Here is a 20,587-nt window from a genome sequence, read left to right on the forward strand (position 1 = left end):
ATAGAAAGTATTTTTAAATGTCACATTGTTGATGGCAGGTATCCCACAAGTAAGCCTGTAATGACTGCAATCAGAATTCTTGTTACTCCAGAAGTAACAATGTATTATTGGTGAGAATGGGAATAGGGCAGGGATCCCAAAACTTCTAAGAATGTCCTTGCTGGAGGGCAGGCATGCTGGGAGGGAGCCAGGTTCCTGGTTCTTTGCCATCTCTGACCCTTTCCTGGAAGCGGTACTGAGGACCCCAATGAAACAGTAGAGAGGCCATTGGGCCTACTGGACTGACCACCCCACCCCTATCACGTGCTTCACCTCCATTTCTACTATAAAATCCTTAAAAAGAAACAGACTAGCCGCTCAGTGTTACTCTATTTCTTGGAACTCTCTTGTTACATAGGAGTCTGCACTCTCCCTCTCTCCTTCCCCTGCCCTGGCCTTCTTCACCTCTTCTCCCCACCCCTTTCTCTTCTGTCTCCCTTCTCTCTCCTCTGGACCTGTAATAAAATTTCTCTCTTGGAAGCTCACCTTCAATAGTTCATGAATTTCATTCTTTGAATTTGAGAGAAAAGAACCTGGAGGTGACAGATTCAGTAGAAGTTTTGCGTGACCATGAGCCTCTCATGAGTTTAAAGCTCAGGGGGCCTTTTCAGTTCTCAAAGACACCCCAAAACGTTCCCATTATCAGGGTAACAAGTAGCTATTTACAGAGCACTAATATTGTAAAGGCATTATAAGCCATCTAGAGACGGTTTAAAGACTACAAAGTGGTATGTGCCAGTTCTATTCGAACACATCATTTCCTACAAGATACTCAAATAGCATCCATTTCAGTTCTACATGGGGATTCTGTAACTGATCCTCCTAAGCTTCTTGATTAATGGCCGGCTTAAGAAATATACGGTGTGTGATGGAGTTTTATTTATTTTACCAGGCTGAACAAATAGAAGATATTTTAGTGGTAGTGATAAAGAAGGGTTAAGTAGAACAATTGAAGTAGAATACGCAGTACCCTCAAAGCAGACAGAAGTTCCTGGAATGATGGGTACCCACCGCAATCCCAGTACTTGGGAGACTGGCACAGCAGAATCAGGAGTTCAAGGAGTTTAAATACACAGCAAGAGCATAAGAGTGTAGAAGAGGTGTTTGTTTGTTTGTTTGTTTGTATGTTTTGTGGAGCTTGGGGAAGCAGGGTCTCTATGTATAATAGCCTCAACCTACCTGGACTCCAGTTGTAGACCAGGCTAGCCTTGAACTCACAGAGATCCACTTGCCTCTGCCTCCTGAGTGCTGGGATTCAAGGCATGTGCTACCATGCATGGCCTTAAAAGAGGTTTTTAAAAATGAAGTATTTTTGATGTTTATTATGTGCCAAGCATCATAATGATTGCTTTGTATTATTTTTCTTATTATTTGGTTGTTTCTTTTTTTTCTTTGAGACACGGTTTCATGAGCTAGAATTTCAGATCTATGTACTGGGATAACAGGCATACATGACCTTACTAAGCTATAGACATTATCTTTAATTATCACTACATCCCCAAATATGTGGTATAGCAAGAATCTGGACCCAATTCTGTCTGTTTCCAAAGTGTTAATTATGGAAACCAACAATTCTTTATCATTTATAACACAAGGTTGGAAAATTTCAGAGGTGAAATCCAGAATCAACCATTTTTTTTAAACAGACACATTAATGTAAGAAAGGCATTCAATTTCAGCATATTGTAGTGAGTCTTCACAGTGCATAGTCTTAAAGGAAATTATATCTACAGTGCAGAAAAAAATGATTGAATAGGAAACTTCTTGAAAGTGGGGAGAATAATAAATGCCTTTAAGAACTATGATTTCTACATATTGATTAAAAAGCTAGGAAATGAAACTTTTTATTTGTCCTTCGTTTTGGGTTTTTTATTTTTTCTACTTGGAATCTCCAAGTTTCAGTTTTGCCTAGTTGTTTTCTCAGCGTTTCCATGTCTCATTTCAAGACTGGAGACAAACACTTTTCTTTTCTATGAAGTCTTTCCTGACCCCTCAACTGCTAGTGTACACAGTGTGTATAATGATTTCCCCTTCTTGTGGTTTATGAGACTTTACATAAACTTCAGCACTGGACTAAGACCCTTTAGGATAACATTGTTCAAAAGAGAGGAGCAGAGGGAGAGGTCACTGTTGAGTCCTTAGAAAGAACCTCTGGATGAACAGGAGGCAAAAGCTACTGGGAGGTTGTGCATTGCTCTTTGTGAACCGTGAAAATTTGTTGAAATGAACATTATGGAATTTATCAAATGTTAGGACTAAATTGTGTGGCAACTGGGTACTTGTCTCTTCATTTTCCATCAACTAAAGCAGTCAATTCTTTTCATAGTTAACATTTTTACTCTGTATAACAATGGTGGAAATTTTGTAAAAAGGAAATCCTCAGCAGATATATATATTTAAGCAGGATCACAAGTGAACCTGGTGAAATAAAACACAGGGGCATAGGGTTGTAATTCCAGGAAGCAGGAAGCTGAAGTAGGAGGATCCTCAGTTCAGGCTAGTCCAGGATGGTTAAGTCAAATTTAGGGAGGCCATCTCAAAAAACAAAACAAAACAACAACAACAAAAACTTAAACAAATAAACAAAAAAAAGAGTTACTTAATCTCTAGAGAGCCATGTTGCTTCATTTGTTAAAAATTATGAGCTGTTTCCTCACGTTGCTATTATGACCTTAATGTGGCAATTCATGTCAAAATGCTTTATAAAATAGTGGTGGCCAGTGACAATGTAGAAAATATGTATATACTACTACTAAGAAAATATGTATATACTACTACTAAGAATACTATGTTATTCTTCTGCACGCTGCCCCCTGCTCCCAGTGAGTTAATTCCCGCAGGCATAGGAATTAGACGCGGGGGTTTGGGGATTTAGCTCAGTGGTAGAGCGCTTGCTTAGCAAGCGCAAGGCCCTGGGTTCGGTCCCCAGCTCCGAAAAAAAGAAAAAAAGAAAGAAAGAAAGAAAAGAGGAATTGGACGCGGTAACTTCCAAGCACCACACGTACTCAAATCATCTGCCCTAATCCAGCATGGCCACAATCGCTATACCCCGAGCGCCTTTCCGGAAGCCAACGTCTCCGACGCCCTGTGATGACGTAACAGCCCGCGAGCGTCGGTCTCCCTTAAGAGTCTCTGGGTTCGCGCCTGCGTCGCGGAGGCCGCGGGTGGGCGGAGCTGTTCGGGATGAGTGGCGGAGGGACAGAGACCCCGGTAGCATGCGAGGCCGCCCAGGGCGGCGGCGGCAAGAAGCGAGACTCGCTGGGGACTGCGGGTGCGGCGCACCTCATTATCAAGGGTACGGAGTGGAGGGCGTGGTCCTCCGTGCTGGGTGGGGGAGCGTGCTGGGGACCGCCCCTCCCGGTGCTCCCTGGCTCTCCCGCTGCCCTCAGCTGCCTGGCCTGCCTTAAGTCCAGCTCTCAGGACCCACTTAAATGCAGTGGGCGAAGGGCGCGCAGGTGGAGAATGGGAACTAGTTTGAGTCACCTCAATAGTAGGGTGACTTCAGTCCTTCACTCTGGTTCTCTGCCCTCTGCGCCTGGGTCATGCCAGGAAGAAAGGACACTTGGGGAAACGTCCTCAAACACAGCGCACAGTACCATACAGTGTACCGATCGGACCTGTGTCCTTTGAGCCTTAGAAGATTTCGACCTAAAGTATTACAGTAACAACTAGGTTTAAGTCCTAAACCTCAAAAGTCCCTGTTTCCCGCGAAGAAGCCAACAGTTGCAGTTTTCACTACTTCCCTTAACTCTCTGCTAATCCGCCTATCCCACCAACTTTCAGCTACAGTCCTACACTGCCTAGAGAGTGGTGTCTTACCGTCGCTGCGGTTCCCATTTTAACCTTCCTGGTTCTGTGTGCAGCGCCAGCTGAGCTGCCTGTGACTGTTTAAACCCTGTTTCACATTGTCTCTTACGTTTAATTTGGGGTCAAATAGTATTTGTGTGTGTGTGTGTGTGTGTGTGTGTGTGTGTGTGTGTGTGTGTGTGTGTGTTAAGACTAAGAATTATTTTTCTGTGCAATCTTAGTGAAGATTAGTCGTTTTATGGCTGTTATTGGGCTATGGAGTGATGACTCCATCCACAAATGTTTTTCATCTTGCAAAACTTTGTACCATAACTCCTCATACCACCTCTTTGACCAAAACCGATCTGTGAATTTAACTGGCCCAGTGCCTCTGAGGACTTGGACAGCTCCCCTCTTGGAAATAATGCTGCTGTAAATATGAATATACAGACATCTTTTTGAGGCCCTGTGTTCTGTCCTTGGGAATATATCTCCAAAAGTAGATAGATTTCTGGGTCATATGATGAGTCTTTAAAGTTTCTGAGGAATTTACATGTTCTGTATTTGTTACACCATTTTCTATTCACCTGTCCTCTCCAACATTTTGTCTGTCTTTGGTACTAGTTATTCTAATGGGTTAATGGATGTGAGATATTTTGATTTGCATTTCCTGTAATATTTGGTAGTAAATGTTTTCTTATGTACTTATTGAATACCTATTTTTTTTTTTTTAGGTAGTCATTTAATGTCCATTGAAGCCCCTGTTTTGTGTAAATTGGTTTGGTTATTGAGTTATAGTTCTTGATATATTCTTGGAAGGAAGCTATGCTGGCCACTCTACCATTAATGCTACTTGCGCGCTCTCTCTCTCTCTCTCTCTCTCTCTCTCTCTCTCTCTCTCTCTCATATATATATATACACACACACATATATATTCACATATATATTTAGTACCCTTGAGCAAGAGTTTGCAGGCATTTTTTCCCCACTTGCCTGATTGCTTATCATTGTGTTGACTGTGTCTTTTGAGTCAGACATTTTACATGTTGTGTGGTACTGGTTTTTTTGTTACTTCCCCCTCCCCCAGTATTGGAGATGAAGCCAAGGCCTCCCACATACTAAACAAGTACCATACCACTAGAGGCTACATCACCAACACCCTCTTCTGTTCTTTATTTTGAGACTGGGTCTCACTTTCACGCTCAGGACCCACACACAGCCTTCCCTTTATTAGGTACTGAGAGAGTTGCAGTTCTGTTTGTTCTCATCCTGTAGCCCCATGGATCTTTCATCAAAGTGCTTCTCTATATCTTTGTGAAAGATATTTGTCTAACTTCCACATTAGGTTACAAACAAGTAGAGATCAAAGGATTATATATTTCAGTACCCTTTTTTTTATATACCAAACAGTAAAAGAATGCATACATCTTGGCTAGAGTTGAATATCTGTAGAAATCCATATTTTACACATTTATGGTTAAACTAGCAGAATTTATATTTAATGTTTGGACTCCTACAAACTGAATTATTACAATGGACTTGTGATAATGTCACCACTCAGCGTAACTTCTGTGGTAGTGTGTATTTCATGGTATGACCCCCTCCCCATAGTTTCTCACAGTTGTGGTTTTAGAAGTGACTGATAATCTACTTCTGTGTAGAGTCTTAAGTGTTCTTTTAATCATCAGGCTGCAGAAGCAGATGCCTCCAAACCGACAAACCTTAACTGCTTCTCAGTCATGTGGGAAGAGATAGCAATTCACGAGTGCTGTGAAAATATCCCAAACAGCTCGCCCTAGGAGATACTCACTGGGGAAGAGGTGGTTTGGGGACCTTGTGGGACATGGTACGATAGAAGTAGACCCCTCTGGTGCTTCAGGAACGCAGCATGCAGGCTGTTCAGAAACCTAGGAAGAAGCTGCTGAGAATGAAAGCCAGAGTCGGGGAAGAACGAGGCTCAGATGCTGTAGAAGAAAAGGGACATTAGGTGAAGTGAGAAGTGCGGGTATAGGGATCACTGTGTGGCACCTGGAGGGGCTGCATCACGAAGCCTGAGGCAAGAGGTGGTGTTTAGAAAACTGCAGCTCATTTGGAATGGAAGACCTCAGATGGACTTTTGGAGCTGAACTGTATGTCCTGTTGGCCAGTTGTGCTCTGTCCGGGGTCTACGAAGTCCTACACACGCTTGGTCTTACTCAGTCGGTCCTAATTCCTAGTACACTAGATCCGAGATCTGAATAGTGAAGTCCGCATACCCTGGTGCATATCATATTTCCCAAAAGAACTTTCTTCTTGAAAGAAAACTCCAAATAGCTTCTTACAGAAATGATGTGGATAGTAACCTACTGAGAGATTAAACAGAAAGTGTCCTGTTTGTATTGTTTTCTTAGCATATTAGCATGATACAGCTCAATAAAACGTATAAAAAACAGAAAATAGAATCAGATCCGCTTAAAAATTATATATATAATTATATATATATGCATGTGAATATAAGGTATACATGTTTTTATTTGGGCATTTAATTTCTCTAGCTATTTTGAGGTTTTTATCTTAAGCTAGTTGTTGCCAGGAAGAAGGAATAGAACCATTCACCCAATGGGTTAAAATTCAGAATTCTTTTATAGGTATGGCTTTTTCATATCTAGTATAAAGTTAAGATGCTTAATGCCAGCACTCACCACTCACCTTCACAGACAAATCTCTACCAGGCCCACAAGAGAAACTGACCTAGAATATGCAAAGCCCCAAGTTCAATCCCCAGTGCTTAAAAAGCCCCACCACGCACCTTGCTCTGCTGGACTCTCATCACCCTCTCTATATATCACCCTCCATCTTGAATTTGGTGTGTACCAGGGGAAGTGTCATTTTGTATATCCTTAGAGTTTATGCAAATGGTTTATTCCTTCTGAAGCTATTGTGAGATTTATCTTTGTTAATAGGTGTCAACCTGGTATGTGCATTTTTAACTCTCCGTTTATCGAACTTCATTGTGTAGCTGTTTAGAATGTTACCTTTTTAAATTATTCTTTTGGTAGTACACATTTGCCTCAGCAGACATTTACAGATGTCATGCTCGTTGGAATGAGTTTATTTTTCTATGTTATGTATCTCAGCATGGAATTGCTAAGGATGTGTGTCTCCAGCTCTGTTAGATATTGTTAGATGGCTCTCAAAAGTAGTTCTGCCATCTAACACACGCTGGAAGTGGAGGAGATTCCCTCCTGAGCCATGCTCTGAACTGGATTTTAACCTCTCTTCACCTGTTCACAGAGAAGGGGAGGAGTGAAACAGGCCAGAGATTACACCGCTGAGTGTGAATTAATCCTTGATTCTACTTTGTCTAGATCTTGGAGAAATTCATTCAAGACTGCTGGATCACAGACCAGTTACCCAAGGTGAAATCCGTTACTTTGTAAAAGAATTTGAAGTAAGTATCTAAAACTTACTTTGTTAAAAAGCATTGCCCCAATTGGTAATGACATCTACTACACTGAAGGGTAATTCCTAAGGTCTAAAACCTGCCTTAATATTTTATGTCTTCTTAAAATGTATGTAGTAAAAGTTAGGAAAAGGTAAAAAGTACTTATTAAATATAAGACCAGACAACAGGAGATAGCAGGCCATATCATGGTACCTATTCTAGACTATTTCTTATCTGTTAATTGCAAACTGTTTTTCCCTATGAAATTAGAGAGAGTGGGGGAAAAACTCTTAGGGATTGATGGCTCTGAGTTTTCAGATGCATTTGTTGTGTTTTCTCCTGGGTTGGAGCACGAACAATCAAGTTGAAACCTAAGAACTCCACATGCCTCTCCCATTTCGTTCATACCTGCCACAGTGACCCAGCCTTCTGTATGGCCCTCATCTAGGAAGTCCCACTGCTTCGAATTGCTGTGTCTGTTCAGATTCACTTTTCACTGCCTACCAGAGTGATCCAACATTATCTGACTTTCTAAAACCCTTTGCCAACTCTAGGATGCGTTTGATACCCCGAACTTTGAAAAAGAAAAATTCTACTAAACTATAAGTTTCCACATTGGCCATGACAGATGTAACCATATATAGAGTTAAACAAAATATGTTGAGAATTTGTGTACGTCACATATTAGGAAATGGAATTATATGGTAAATAAAACAGATGCAGACACATGGCAACCTACCCCCAGGAAATAAGTCATATCTTGAGGGACTTCTCACTTAAGAGTGTTTGTAAGGACCCAGAAATTGAATCATGGCCACGTTTGATTTGCTCTTTTTGACAAGCACTCAGTCAGTTCTTTTCACACAGTGACCTCCGTGATTCTCCTCCCAAGCGCTCACACAGCATAGCACAGTTTTCCTGACTGTTGGAATCTGCCCCCATCCCTGCTCCACAAATAAGGAGGAGAAGGCTGGGGGCTGGATGGTGACTTAGCTGTTCAAAGGTCTAAACTGCTCTTTCAGAGGATCCAGGTTCAGGTTCCAGCACCCGCATGGTGGCTCACGGCTGTCTGTAACTCCAGTTCCAGGAGCCCAGTGCTCTCTGCTGGTCGATGTGGGACTCAGGCATGCATGTGGCACACGGACTAACAGCAAACAGGCAAACACTGAAGCCTATGGCTTCAAGACAAATCCAAAAACAAACAAACGGGAAAGGAAGATGGAATGCTGTCCAGAGACGTGAGAGCCCAGCACCGTCCACAGCGTCACACACAGACAAGTGCCCAGCAGGGCTCTCCTCCATCTCAATGAGGAGAACAGAGCAGAGCCAGCCTGCGCACCTCTGCCCCTCAGGTGGACTTCACCTTAGGAAGAGCTGACCAGACGCTCCAGCTCATTTTTTTTTTTTTTTAATTTTCTCTACCAAAGAGGGAATAAATGCCACACGGTGGCAGTGTTTCTCAGAATTCCTCAAGCATGGGTAGACTGTGACAGGCTTTGTCTTCTCTGGTGTTTAAAAACAGTTGAGAGCCTTTCTCCTACCTTTAGAAAGTTTCTCCCTGAATTCCAGTGAACACGACAGGCTCAGGTTGGGCTGTGTGCAGCCTCTGTTAGGGCGCGTTCCCACCCCAGCACTTGTGAAAGGCAGTGTGGCAGCTTCCTAGGGAATCAGTGTTGCCCTTTAAGCCCTTGTGGTACTAGCTGTAGATGAGACAGCATGGTCTCTCTGACAGAGCGGAGAGGGTAATCCCAAGTTATTGTATGAGAATGTGCTTGGCACACCCCCTTCAGTGCTTTACCGAATACTTGCCAAACACCCAGGCATCTCAGTGGGAATGTGTTTATCACTAGTAACAGATATGTGGAAAAGAGGCCTCAAAAAGGGCTTATGTTTCTTGCATAGTCCTGGGACAGGTCTCGAAAGTCCAGGGCTGGCTTGGTGAGTTTACGATGTAAGCTGCTTCCAGCCTGTTTCCTTGGCACATAGTCCTTACACTTAAAAGTGGCTATGGAGCCTCCGTCATTATGTCGCCACTTTGTGTGGTAAAAGAGACAGCAGGCAGGAAGCAGAGCCAGCCTCTGTCAGAGGCACGTGACCACCCCAGACACAGTGCAAGTGTTGGTAACATGGAATAAGTAGGAATGATGCGGAAGTGTCTGCCTGTCTGCCTGTCTGTATGTCTTCTTACCACACATGGGAAAGTGAGTGACAGATAACCCTCACAACCAGAAAGCTTCAATTGCAAGTTCAGAATGTGTACAAGAAGAAATGCACGCAGATGACGAGCTGCCCTGCTACAGACCCAAGTCTCTGAGAGAGGGCAGGACTCCAGGAACCGATCCCTGAGGGGCTCCACAGGAGACTGCTCCAGAGGGGTGACATCTGAGCAGAGAAAGAAAAATAGGTACTAGGAGCACATAGAGAACTGGAAAATGAAGAGGCCCTCCAAGTTGGCAGAAATGCCGTAACACAGGAATCAGAGGGAATCGCCTTAGTGGGCATGGCCGTGGGGTAGTGGACATGCGGTTCACTCTGTAATCCTAGAACTTGGGAGGAAGGCAGGACAGTCGCTGAGCTCAAGGCCAGTATGGAGTATCCAGTGAAACTCTGTCTCAGGAGACCAAATAAATACATTCAAATGTGAGATGAACTGGGCCAGAGAAAACTCTTAAGGCGGCGCCAAGTACAATTTCATAGCGTCCTGACCTTTCAACCCATGGGGCTGATCAGTGTTGAGATCGAGAGAAGGATTTAGTTGTCAGCCTTGTTTTTCCCTCTGATGCCATCGAGTTACGGCTCTAGGATAAAGTTCTCTAGCAGCATCAGTAGTTATTAACAGAGAAGTGCTTATGGCGAGGCACTGTTTTCAGCATGTTACACTTGTCACTCATTCCGACCTGAATTAAGGGGTTAGAGCACATGTCGTTTATGGGAGGCTACACATCATTATCTCATTGCTGGTAGGCATTATCCGAACAATTTCACACCTGGGAATGAGATGCAGCTTTTGGTGAGCACGTGCTACTGTAGCTTTCCCTTTTGAGATTGATGTCGATTATAGTTGTCAATCAAATACACCCAGTTAACAACAAGCCCTTACCAGGCAGAAGGGCTCAGTGAAGAGACCACCCTTACAGCAAGCCACTCCACAGGCCTCTTCTTATGTAAGCTAGATTCTGTCACCTGTGGGCTCAGACTACTAATTCACTTGGTAGAGCTAGGGAAATACTTCAGTCAGCAGACTGCTTGCCTGCTGTGCGCCTGATCCCCAGGGCTGCACAAAGCTGCCAGTATAATCTCAGCAGTCAGAGGCTGAGGCAGGAGGATCAAGGCACTTCTCAGCTATAAAGCAAACTCAAGGCTATCCTGGACTACATGAGACCCTTTCCCACCACCACCACCACAACAACACAACAACAATACAGGATGTAGTGGTTGCATGCTTATAGTTTTAGTCCTTCAAAGATGGAGGCAGAAGGAGGAGGAGTTTAAAGTCACCATCAGCTTCGTAGTGAGTTTGAGGCAGCCTGGGTTCTGTGAGACTGTCTTAAAACACAAGAAAGAAGGAGAGAGAGGGAGGGAGGAAGAGAGACACACACAGAGAGAAAGACAGAGACCCAGAAAGAAACAGAAAAATAAATAACAAAAATCTTGCTACAGAGTGATCGGCAGCCGGTTGTTTGACTATCTCCCAAGGGATCCTATTACTCCCCCAAATCTCCTGTGGACTAAGAAGAGGCCCCCTCCAATCCCCCTGTCTGGAGCTATAGAGCTCTGCTCTTTTATTTAGATGCCTTTGTTTCTGCATTGACAGAATATTCCTCTGCCTGATAAGAAATGAAGTTACCACAAGGGCTGAAATATTCCTCTTCAACTCGAATCTTCCCAGTTCCAACGCCATCCCGAAACAGCAGCATAATGGCATAGTTTTTAACAGCTTAGTTTTTTCTTCATCAAATTTTGTCTCTGGGAACATGCAGCGAAACTTGGCCAGCAACACAAGCAACAGCAATAATAAGGCCAAGTGGTAAGAGAGCCTCAGAATAGCAAATGACCAAGCTACCCATAGCCTAAAGGCTTCCCTGACATCAGAAATGCCAGAAGTGGGGGAACAGCAGGGAGCTCGGGAGGCCAGGGGTCTCATACAGACTCTCCAAGCCCCTCAAAATTCCCATTAGGCCTATTTGGAAATCCCATAGGCCATCTGGAGAACAGCAGAGCCCAGCAGATAGCATCATAGGCTCCACCTCCACAGAGTGAACACCACGGAGGCCAAGGCCACACTGGAGAAGCTGTAGAGCTAAAGACAAGAAAGAAGAAAGCTATAGGAAGGGTGTAAGTCAGGATCGGGGAAAGTGTCTAAGTGATTGGATAGAATGAAATAGGCAAGAAGTGAGGTGAAAGACTCTGGGAAAATGAAAGTTTGTGTTTGTTTTGTTTTATTTTTTTTCAGGACAGGGTTTCTGTGTGTAGCCTCAGCTGTCCTGGGACTCACTTTGTACACAAGGCTGGCCTCAAACTCAGAGATCACCTGCCTTTGCCTCCTGAGTGCTGGGATTAAAGACATACACTACTAAGAGCCCAGAAATAAATAGATAAACTATCTAGTCCTAAAATAAGACTGAGAAGATTTAACATTGACAAGAGAGGGACTGGGGAGGAAGGAGTGCATGCTGACGATGAGTCCAGATGACACAAGCCTGGGACAAGCCTGGGGAAAAATCAAGGCACCAAGAAGAACAAGAGAATTCAGGAAAACTTTCCCGAAATTGCTATTGGACTCATGCTGAAGTATGTGCTACTTTCTGGGAAGGTTAACCTAGAGTACCCAATCCTTGAGACTGTTTCTAAAAGAAAAAAAACACCTTGGACTTTATAGGGAAAAAAATATCCTCTGGGCACCCAGGCTAAATGAATAGGCCCTTTGTAAAGGGAAGAAAATCCAACTGTTGGCAGATTTGTCTGTTATGCCAGTGGACTTTGTATCTAGCCCATCTGCACCTCGCTGTAGAGATGACAGACACACGGTTAGAGCTCTGCAGGGCTCTTGGAATGGTATTCAGATGAGCTTTTTCTTGGGGCCATTGCACATCAGAGCACACATCAGAGAGTTAGAGAGACACCTTCCTATCAGCATTAACATGTGCTCGTGGGGCCAGAGATGTGGTAAAGGCTAAAGGTGCTTGTTGCCAAGTCTGATGATCAGAGATTGATCCCTGAAACCTACACGGTGGAAGGAGAGTCCTGGATCACTCAAGTTGTCCTCTGGACTTCAGACACACACACACACACACACACACACACACACACACACACACACACACACCTTGGCATGTGTGTGTTACTCTATCAGTAAATAAATGAAACGTGTGTGTGTGTGTGTGTGTGTGTGTGTGTGTGTGTGTGTGTGTGTGTGTGTGTGTTGTGTTTGAGACAGGGTTTCTCTGTGTACCCCTGGCTGGCCTGGAACTCTGTAGACCAGGCTGGCCTTGAATTTAGAGATCTGCCTTCCTAATGCCTGGATTAAAAACATGTGCCACCACACCTGACTATTATTATTATTATTAGTAGTAGTAGTTTGTTTTTAGAGACAAGGCTCTCTGCATTGTCCTGGCTGGCTGTCCATATCTTTTTTACCTGTTTAGTCCTAGAATCCATACTAAGCAACATAGAGGGTTCAAGCACAGTAAGCAAGGGAGATGATGGAGGGAGGAGTGCTCCTGGGACAGTAGGACTCAACAGCAACAGCTGACTGCGGGCAAACCATGATGGCCCAGAGCTCTTGGGTAGAAGAGCCCAGTGGCATCGTAGGGGGTTGCACATACGCCTCTGCCTAACATAGGCCAAGATGGCACAGACACTGGCATTATCCACACTCAGTGCAGAATCTTCGGCTCACTGGACTACATTTCCAACTCGAAGCTTGATTCATGCCAGTTAGAGATCTGGTGGGTCCCGTCCTTGCAGGCCAACACAGGCCTTGTTAAGGATGGCGGCCTTCACTGCTCATTTTCTGTATGGTAGGGTGTCCGTCTGCCATTGCTTGGGCCATTACACTGACCAAATAAAGTTACTTTGCAGAGGGAAAAGGCAGACATAGAATCTGTAGCACATGAGAACAGAAGCATCAGGGCTCGTTCTAATGAAATATGTAGCCATAAACGTGCCTTTCTTGCCTCTCTAGTGTTTCTCCTGTCTGTTTCTGAACACTACCCTAAAAATATTGTTGTTTTTAAAAGATTTATTTATTTATTTATTCATTCGTTTATTTAATATATGTTAGTACACTGTCATTGTCTTCAGACACACTAGAAGAGGGCATCAGATCCCATTACAGATGGTTGTGAACCACCATGTGGTTGCTAGGAACTGAACTCAGGACCTCTGGAAGAGCAGTCAGTGCTCTTTACCTGCTGAGCCATCTCTCCAGCCCCCAAAACATTATTCTTATTATGGCTTTTGGAATGTTGTATAATAAAATGCTACCAGGTTTTGACCTTTTCAGTGAGAGATTTAAAAGGTGTGTGTGCTCACAAGCCTGTCCTCTTGGAACTACAGACAGTAATTGCTAAGACTTGAGATACTAGTAATTTATTGTTCTTAATAGGAAAAACGTGGTCTTCGAGAATTGCGCGTTCTTGAGAACTTGAAGAATATGATCCAGGAAACAAATGAGCGCATGCTTCCCAAGTGCAGAGAGACCATGCAGGGTGGCCTGGAGGAGACCCTGCAGAGATGTAAGTCTAGCTGCTGTGCAGCCTTGACCTCCTATCCCATACCCAGGCGTGTCCTCCTTAGTGTTGCGGGGGTAGGGGGGTTGGGAGCGGAGGGGAGCTCTTGACTGGGGCTAACCAGGGGAGGCCAGCTACACAGAGACTGTCCAATGTGGTCACTCTCCTGGCTTCAGGATCCAAAGGAAGACATATGCACAAGCATTGCACAAGATGAGCTCTTTAGCATAGGAGAAAATTCTTGCTTTGTACCTTTAAATGTTTAATTTTATCCATTAGAAAGTATATGATGACCAGGGAAGTAGGGACTATAGGAAAAGTAGGACTCCACAGCAACACCATTATTTATATTTTATCAGTTTTCTCATTAAGGAGAATATTTCAATGAGAAGAGGTAGCTGACAGAGGAATGCTTGTTAGTGTTCTTTAGTATTCGACTTTAACAGAAATGAAAGTTGATGTTAGTGTGATGTTAAAATTAGGATGTCAGAACATCGAAGTTTTTCCTCAGATGTGTACAATAAGAACATGCAGCTTGTCCACAGAGGGATGACAACTGATGACTGAAGCACTAGGCGCAATCAGCCTTGAGGGAGGAGGACAGGGCTGGCCTGCGAGGGAAGGGGACAAAGCCAGTCTGTGAGGGAGGGGGGCAAGGCCAGCCTATGAGGGAGGTAGACAAGGCCAGCCTATGAGGAAGGAGAGCAAGGTCAGCTTATGAGGAAGGGGGGCAAAGCCAGCCTGTAAGGGAGGGGGACAAGGCCAGCCTGTGAGGGAGGGGGACAAGGCCAGCCTGTGAGGGAGGGGGACAAGGCCAGCCTGTAAGGAAAGCAGGAAAGAGGCCTTAGTTAGCAGTTCAGTCCCATAGGGTCATGTGTACTCTGACACAGAAAGAAGGTTTAAAAGGCTAACTCTGCCATGATCATATTTGATTTCTTCAAGTAGAACTGGCTGGAGTGGGGGTCGTAAAAATAAAAGACAACATTGGGCTTTTGTATTGTGCTTGTTTGTCCACAGAACTGAATTCCTAGGTGACAAGCATTCTGTGTGTGTGTGTGTGTGTGTGTGTGTGTGTGTGTGTAGCACACACTTGTAGTAACAATGAACAAAGAGGCTATGGATTTAAAAGAGAGCAAGAGGGGTGGATGGGCAGGTTTTGGAGGAGAAAAAGGGAAGGGGAATGATGTAATTATCATCTTGGGGCAGGGGCGCTGTGACAGGTGACAGCAGAAGTGACATGCTCCTTCAACTTTCCTTTCAAATTGCATTTGGGGTGATCCAAAAATGAAAATGACCTGAGGACAGAAAAACAGATTTTTAAGATCAGTCACAGAGCCAGGAAGGAAAAAAAAAGACAAACAGGACATGATAGTGCCATGTTTAGGAACGGTGATGTCATACTCACTGCCGCAGGAAGGCAGCAGATCTAATCAATTCCTCTCTTGTTTTGTTTTCCTACTTTTGTTAAGGAAAAAAAAAATGATTGGGAAGCCAATCCTTCATCCTTAGATGCCATCTGTGATCTAGGAACGGTTGTTAATGGTTGCCGAGAATAAAGCTTTGAAAATGAGATCTGCGTGCAGGCTGCATCTGGGAGGTGGAGGCTTCCTAGTATTCTGAAAGAGAAATCACTGTCCCTGCCTGACGTGGACCTGGCTGGGTTAGCCCTAGGCAGGGAAGGAAAACAATTAGCCACTCCAACTTCAGAATGACACAAGGTGGTCCTGTAGAGGTCTCCCTCTGCTGAGGGAATTTCACTACTGAAAGCACTTCATCAGAGGACAGGGAGAGCGAGTGCAGGCTTTGTGTGGGGCAGCACAGTGAACAGGGCCCTCAGTGCACCATTACATGACACTGCTCATGCGTGAGGAGCTGCTGTTGAGACAGGGTCTTTCCTGTGGCTTAGGCTGGTCTGGAACTCACTCTGTAAACCAGGCTGTGCTGTGGGTCTCGCACTGAGCCTGGGTCTTGGAGTTTTGGCTAGACTGTGTCAGTCTAGCCAGTATGGGGCTTGCAGACACAGCAGCTGGAAATCCAAACTTAGGTCTTCACACCTGTATAGCTGTCTCCTCATGATTCTTAGAATACTACTTAATCTCTTAACAAGCGCGTTTGCTGTGCTTTCTCAGGAACCACCATGTCCATCCTGAGGTCCTGTTGTTAGTTCCTCATTTGTGAAAGAAGTAAGACTCAGACAGACACAGGAGAGTTGGGAGAAAAGTGTTCTAGGGGAGCAGGAAGTGCAAACGCCTTCGGTGGGAGTGGGATGAGCACAGTGGAAGGCAGCACTTCTATGCTGAGGAGGGAGGAGGGAGGAGCTCAGCAGGAGCAGGACTGGGTGTGTAGCAGGGTTCTGCAAGCATGTCAGGAGTCAGTGGGCCAGCAAGAAGGCGGACCAGTCACAGGTGGCAAGGCTGGCCCTTGGCCTGCAGACCAATGGCCTTTGACAGAGCAGAAGTAAAGTTCAGCTGGTGATGAGAGGTCTGAGGAACTCAGGGTTCACACCAGCCTGGGAGTGGTTTGGAGCAGTATTTTATGACCGGAGCCTTTCCTGAGACCCACCACATGAGGTCTGGTGTGGAAGCTTCCACTTGTACCATCCCACCAGCTCTCTGAAAGTCTTAGATTTTAAAACATCTTGAATTTGGGGATGTTCACCCTACATTAGAATGTTGTCTCTTAAGAAACAGAAATGACTAGTGAATTCTCAGACCCGGGAGAGGTAAATACTGTAGCTATATCCAGGATGAACTAGTTAGAAGGCAGGAGCAGAGGCAAGAAATGAGAGGAAAGCTGACTGTGGGGGCCGTCTAGCTGTCAGGCCTTGCCTCTGAGAGAACAGCTTAACGAGTGATAGAAAATGGGCTGACAGGCTCAGACCATGGGCCTCATTGCTCTGAATGCAACTGTGAGTTCATCTGGTGCTGTCCCATTTTAGAGAATATTGACTGAGGTTGATGCCGACCTGTCAGGGGGCTTAGTATCTCTGTGCTCTTTGGATCACAGCTCAAAGCTGTCATGGTGGTTTTCCAGCTATGCCATCCTGAACGTGTTGACAAATGTACTTTTCCTCTTAGCCATTCCTCCAACTGGAACTGATACCCGTTTTTAATACTCTCTCTTGAGATCTAAAGAATCCAGAGGTGTCTTCCTGACAGAGACTGCCACTGAAATCCCACTGTCTGTTTTATTTCAGTGCAAGCTGCTACTGACTCCATCCATAGACTCCAGCAGAGAGAACAGGAGCGGAAAAAGGTGAGAATGGGAGACTTGAGCGAAGGGGCCCAGACTTCCCAGACCTGTTACTACACTATCAGCCGTTGCTTCTAATCCAGTGTCTCTGAATTCGTTTTCTGTGATCCAGAGACTAAAAGCCTGAAAGATGAGGCCGGAGAATGGCTCAGCAGTTAGGAGCACTGCTCTTCCAGCAGACTCAGCTTCCGTTCCCAGCAACACATGGTGGCTCACAGCCATCAGTTACTCCAGTCCCAGGGGATCCAGTGCCCTCTTCTAGCTTCCTCGGGCACTGCGTGCACATGATGCACAGACATACATGCAGGCAAAACACTGATACATATTATAAATATACAGAAATTAAAAAAGGTTTAAAGGAGGCTAACACATGTTGTTGAAAACATTGCGACACTGTCATCTTTTTAAATGTTTGTGTGTGGTGGGCTGTGCAGTGTGCCTGTGATCTTTTTAGGGGTGTGTGTGTGTGTGTGTGTGTGTGTGTGTGTGTGTGTGTTGATGGTGGCCTGTGCAGCGTGCTTGCGGCCAGAGCTGGACATGTGGTGTCCTCCTCAGTTCCCGCTCCCTTGCTTTTGGAGACAGGGACTCGTGACCCTGGGCTCGTGGATTTGGGTGCATTGCTGAGCAGTGAGCTGCTGCCGAGATCCTCCTGTCTCTACACCCCCTCCCCAGCACGTAGTTACAGCGGCCTGCTGCACCCCCACGATCTGTATGTAAGTACTTCACCACCTGAGCCGTTCCCAGCCCCTGGCCATTTTAATAATTCAAATAGAAACTGTTTCTTCATTTCCGTATTTTTTCTGAAAGTGTTGTTTGTCTCACAGAGAAAGAAAGGAAAGAAGCATGGCTCTTGCCTGTGAGCCCAAAGCTGTGTTCTGTGTGGTATTATGCATGTCCCTTTAGAATAGATGGACAGCCACAGGAGGCTGGGAAGCCTTAGCTAGACAATGCTCTGCTTAATTTGAATTGCATCATAACTCAAATGTGGAAAAACAGGGTAAAATGTAAGGTAATGAGATAATTTGGTGTTTTTACCTGGAAATGTCTTAGTGTTTCTATAATTTATTCATTGTTCTAAATAAATAAAAATACACATCACATTCACTAGAACAGATGTTGAAACTGCTATTCACTCTGAATGCAATGCCCCTGTCCTGTGTATTCTCATTAACTGAGGTCTACCACAGCACAGGTAGGCAGTGGGATGAATCTTTCCAGAGTTGTGATTTCACGTCCTTTATTCCATTCTGGGTGCCCATAGAGAGTTTTGAAGCTCAACAATTTGATGGCATAAGCTTTACTGAAAGGACCTGGTGTTTAAGCCAGATGGGCCAAGCTCTGGAAACCTGGCTTTGCTGAGCACTGAGGATATAGAAGTGTTTTTGGGAGACCTGTGTCGGGTGGAGGCAGACAGCACTGAGAACTGCAGGCAGGGGCCCAGTGGACAGGCCAGCCTGGGCAGCACGTGCTTTTCAATCTTGTGCTTTACCAGTGGCCACCAGGGGGAACACTTTCTTGTTTGTTAAGGTTAAGGCAGTTTATAGACCTAGGGAGCTAAAATGTAGGACTCTTAAACCACAAATACTAATAGAAGACAGGCCAAAGTGCGCACTGTGGTCAAGTTACGGTGCCTTGTGTGATCTCAGCAACGGGAATGAATAGGAAGGTGTGGCTGTCCGTGTCTGACCCCATTTGGAAGCAAGGGTTCTGGTGCTGGTGGGTGGAAGGGGGCTGAGGGAGGGTGAGGAGAATGGCAGAAGCAGAGACAGATGATGGGAGGAGGCGAGGCAGTGAGCACTGGCTTCACTGTCTGATGACTGCCCTGCCCTGGGTGAGTGCAGAGAACCCTGAGGCCTGGGCCACACACTTTATAACTGGGACAAGAGCGCTTTTGTTTGTGAGAACAGAGTATCTGGTAGAGTGCTGGCTGCAGTTGTGTTTGTTTTTTTATTTTGAGACGTAATCTGATAGAGCTTAAGCTCAGCTTGTATTTGCTCTCTAGCGAAGGCTGGCTGTGAACTCCTGGCCTTCCTGCTTCTTGATCCCAAGTTCTGTGAGAGACTCTGGCACTAGGCCTGGCTCTGCCTGGGAGTGGGACATCCCGCAGTGCTCTCACCGTGGGCTAGCGGTCAGTGGCCTTGCGTTTGTAAGGGGTACTCTGAGTCCCCTCCAGACATTTAATAAATTAAGTCTTGACATTATGAAAGATGGGCATTTTCAGAGACCAGCAATAAGTGAAGAGTCCTTCCATGCTTGCCGGGATAAACCTTTAGTCTGAGTCCTAATCTCTTCAGCTTTATATACACCCGGTTATCAGAGCATGGGAAGCGCATGGCTACGGGTCCTAACAGTTGCTGGATTTTACTGCCACCCTCCTGAAAGTTTGACCAGGCTGAGGTTTTAGTACTAAGATACACATACACATGCCATACACACAACACATACATATACACACACATACACACACATACATACATGTACATACATATACACACACACATATATATACATACATACATACACATACCTACATACATACAGACAGACACATACACACCGCATGCACACATGTGCACACACATAGACACACACATTTGTCATAAAGGTAAAATAGGTCCCTGTACCTCAAGTATATACAGATGAAAAACGACCCCAATTTGCACTTTCCTGCATAATAGTGATTGTTGCCTTGGGTTGTCCTGTTGGCCACAGTGTGTATATTTAAAGGTGGAAGTAGTAATGGGATAAAATGGCTGTAACCATTAATCAGTAACTCTTTTATGTTAAGACAATTTGTGGAATTTTGTGGGAAGTAAATTGATAAGCATCATTTGTCCAAATCACATTTCCCACAATTGATATCTAAAAGAACATTCAAAAGAACAATATATGCCCATTCGGCTGCTGTTCAACATGTCTTAAGAGCTACCCTAATTCAGAGTTGCGTTCTTGGTGCTAAGAGAATGAACTGAAAACAGATGGCTTGTGAGGTCCACTTACTCTAAAGACAGGTCATGGAAAGGTGAGGTGGCCAGGGTCAGTGGTCAGAATACAAATGCCGCTCCATGTGTATGAATCTACTTTGGCCGCCCTGTCCAGCCACCCCAGTAACAAGGAATGACCACGAGGGCTTCTGTTTCATACTGACCAGACATTTACTAGTTCTAGCTAGCTTCCTTTATGATGTCATCATGAGAGCAGTGACATCACATGAAGCCGACATGAAGTACATAGAGTTTGAATATAACCATTGTTCTTGATAGAAGTAGAAAGCGCAGAATAAATGAGTACATATGGCTCTGTGTAAAATAATGTTAATAGGTTTTGTACTGATACTTTTTCCTAAAGTCATTTT

General features: G+C 44.7%; 1 protein-coding gene and 1 long non-coding RNA gene across 4 annotated transcripts in view; one reads left to right on the top strand and one right to left on the bottom strand.

The window, feature by feature from the left end:
- The first annotated feature begins 3,135 nt into the window (after window positions 1–3,135).
- Bloc1s5 (biogenesis of lysosomal organelles complex 1 subunit 5) overlaps window positions 3,136–20,587 on the top strand; it is a 25,321-nt gene continuing 7,869 nt past the window's right edge. The window contains exons 1-5 of one of the 3 annotated variants that reach the window (XM_006253807.5): window positions 3,136–3,334; window positions 7,173–7,255; window positions 13,857–13,986; window positions 17,177–17,235; window positions 17,811–17,945. In XM_006253807.5, coding sequence (XP_006253869.1) covers window positions 3,223–3,334; window positions 7,173–7,255; window positions 13,857–13,986; window positions 17,177–17,235; window positions 17,811–17,945 — 519 coding nt within the window. In that variant the 5' untranslated portion in view covers window positions 3,136–3,222. Of the gene's footprint in view, window positions 3,335–7,172; window positions 7,256–13,856; window positions 13,987–17,176; window positions 17,236–17,810; window positions 17,946–20,587 lie in introns of those variants that run through there. The other 2 variants (XM_063276390.1, NM_001107347.1) reach the window with 2 other exon arrangements.
- LOC134482843 (uncharacterized) lies at window positions 14,318–20,360 on the bottom strand. Its single transcript, XR_010059452.1, has 2 exons — window positions 20,233–20,360; window positions 14,318–15,275 (listed from the first exon to the last, which is right to left on the bottom strand). It is a non-coding gene; the product is annotated as an uncharacterized LOC134482843 (long non-coding RNA).

This window comes from Rattus norvegicus, chromosome 17, assembly GCF_036323735.1.
Source record: "Rattus norvegicus strain BN/NHsdMcwi chromosome 17, GRCr8, whole genome shotgun sequence".
In the NCBI taxonomy this organism is placed as follows: domain Eukaryota; kingdom Metazoa; phylum Chordata; class Mammalia; order Rodentia; family Muridae; genus Rattus; species Rattus norvegicus.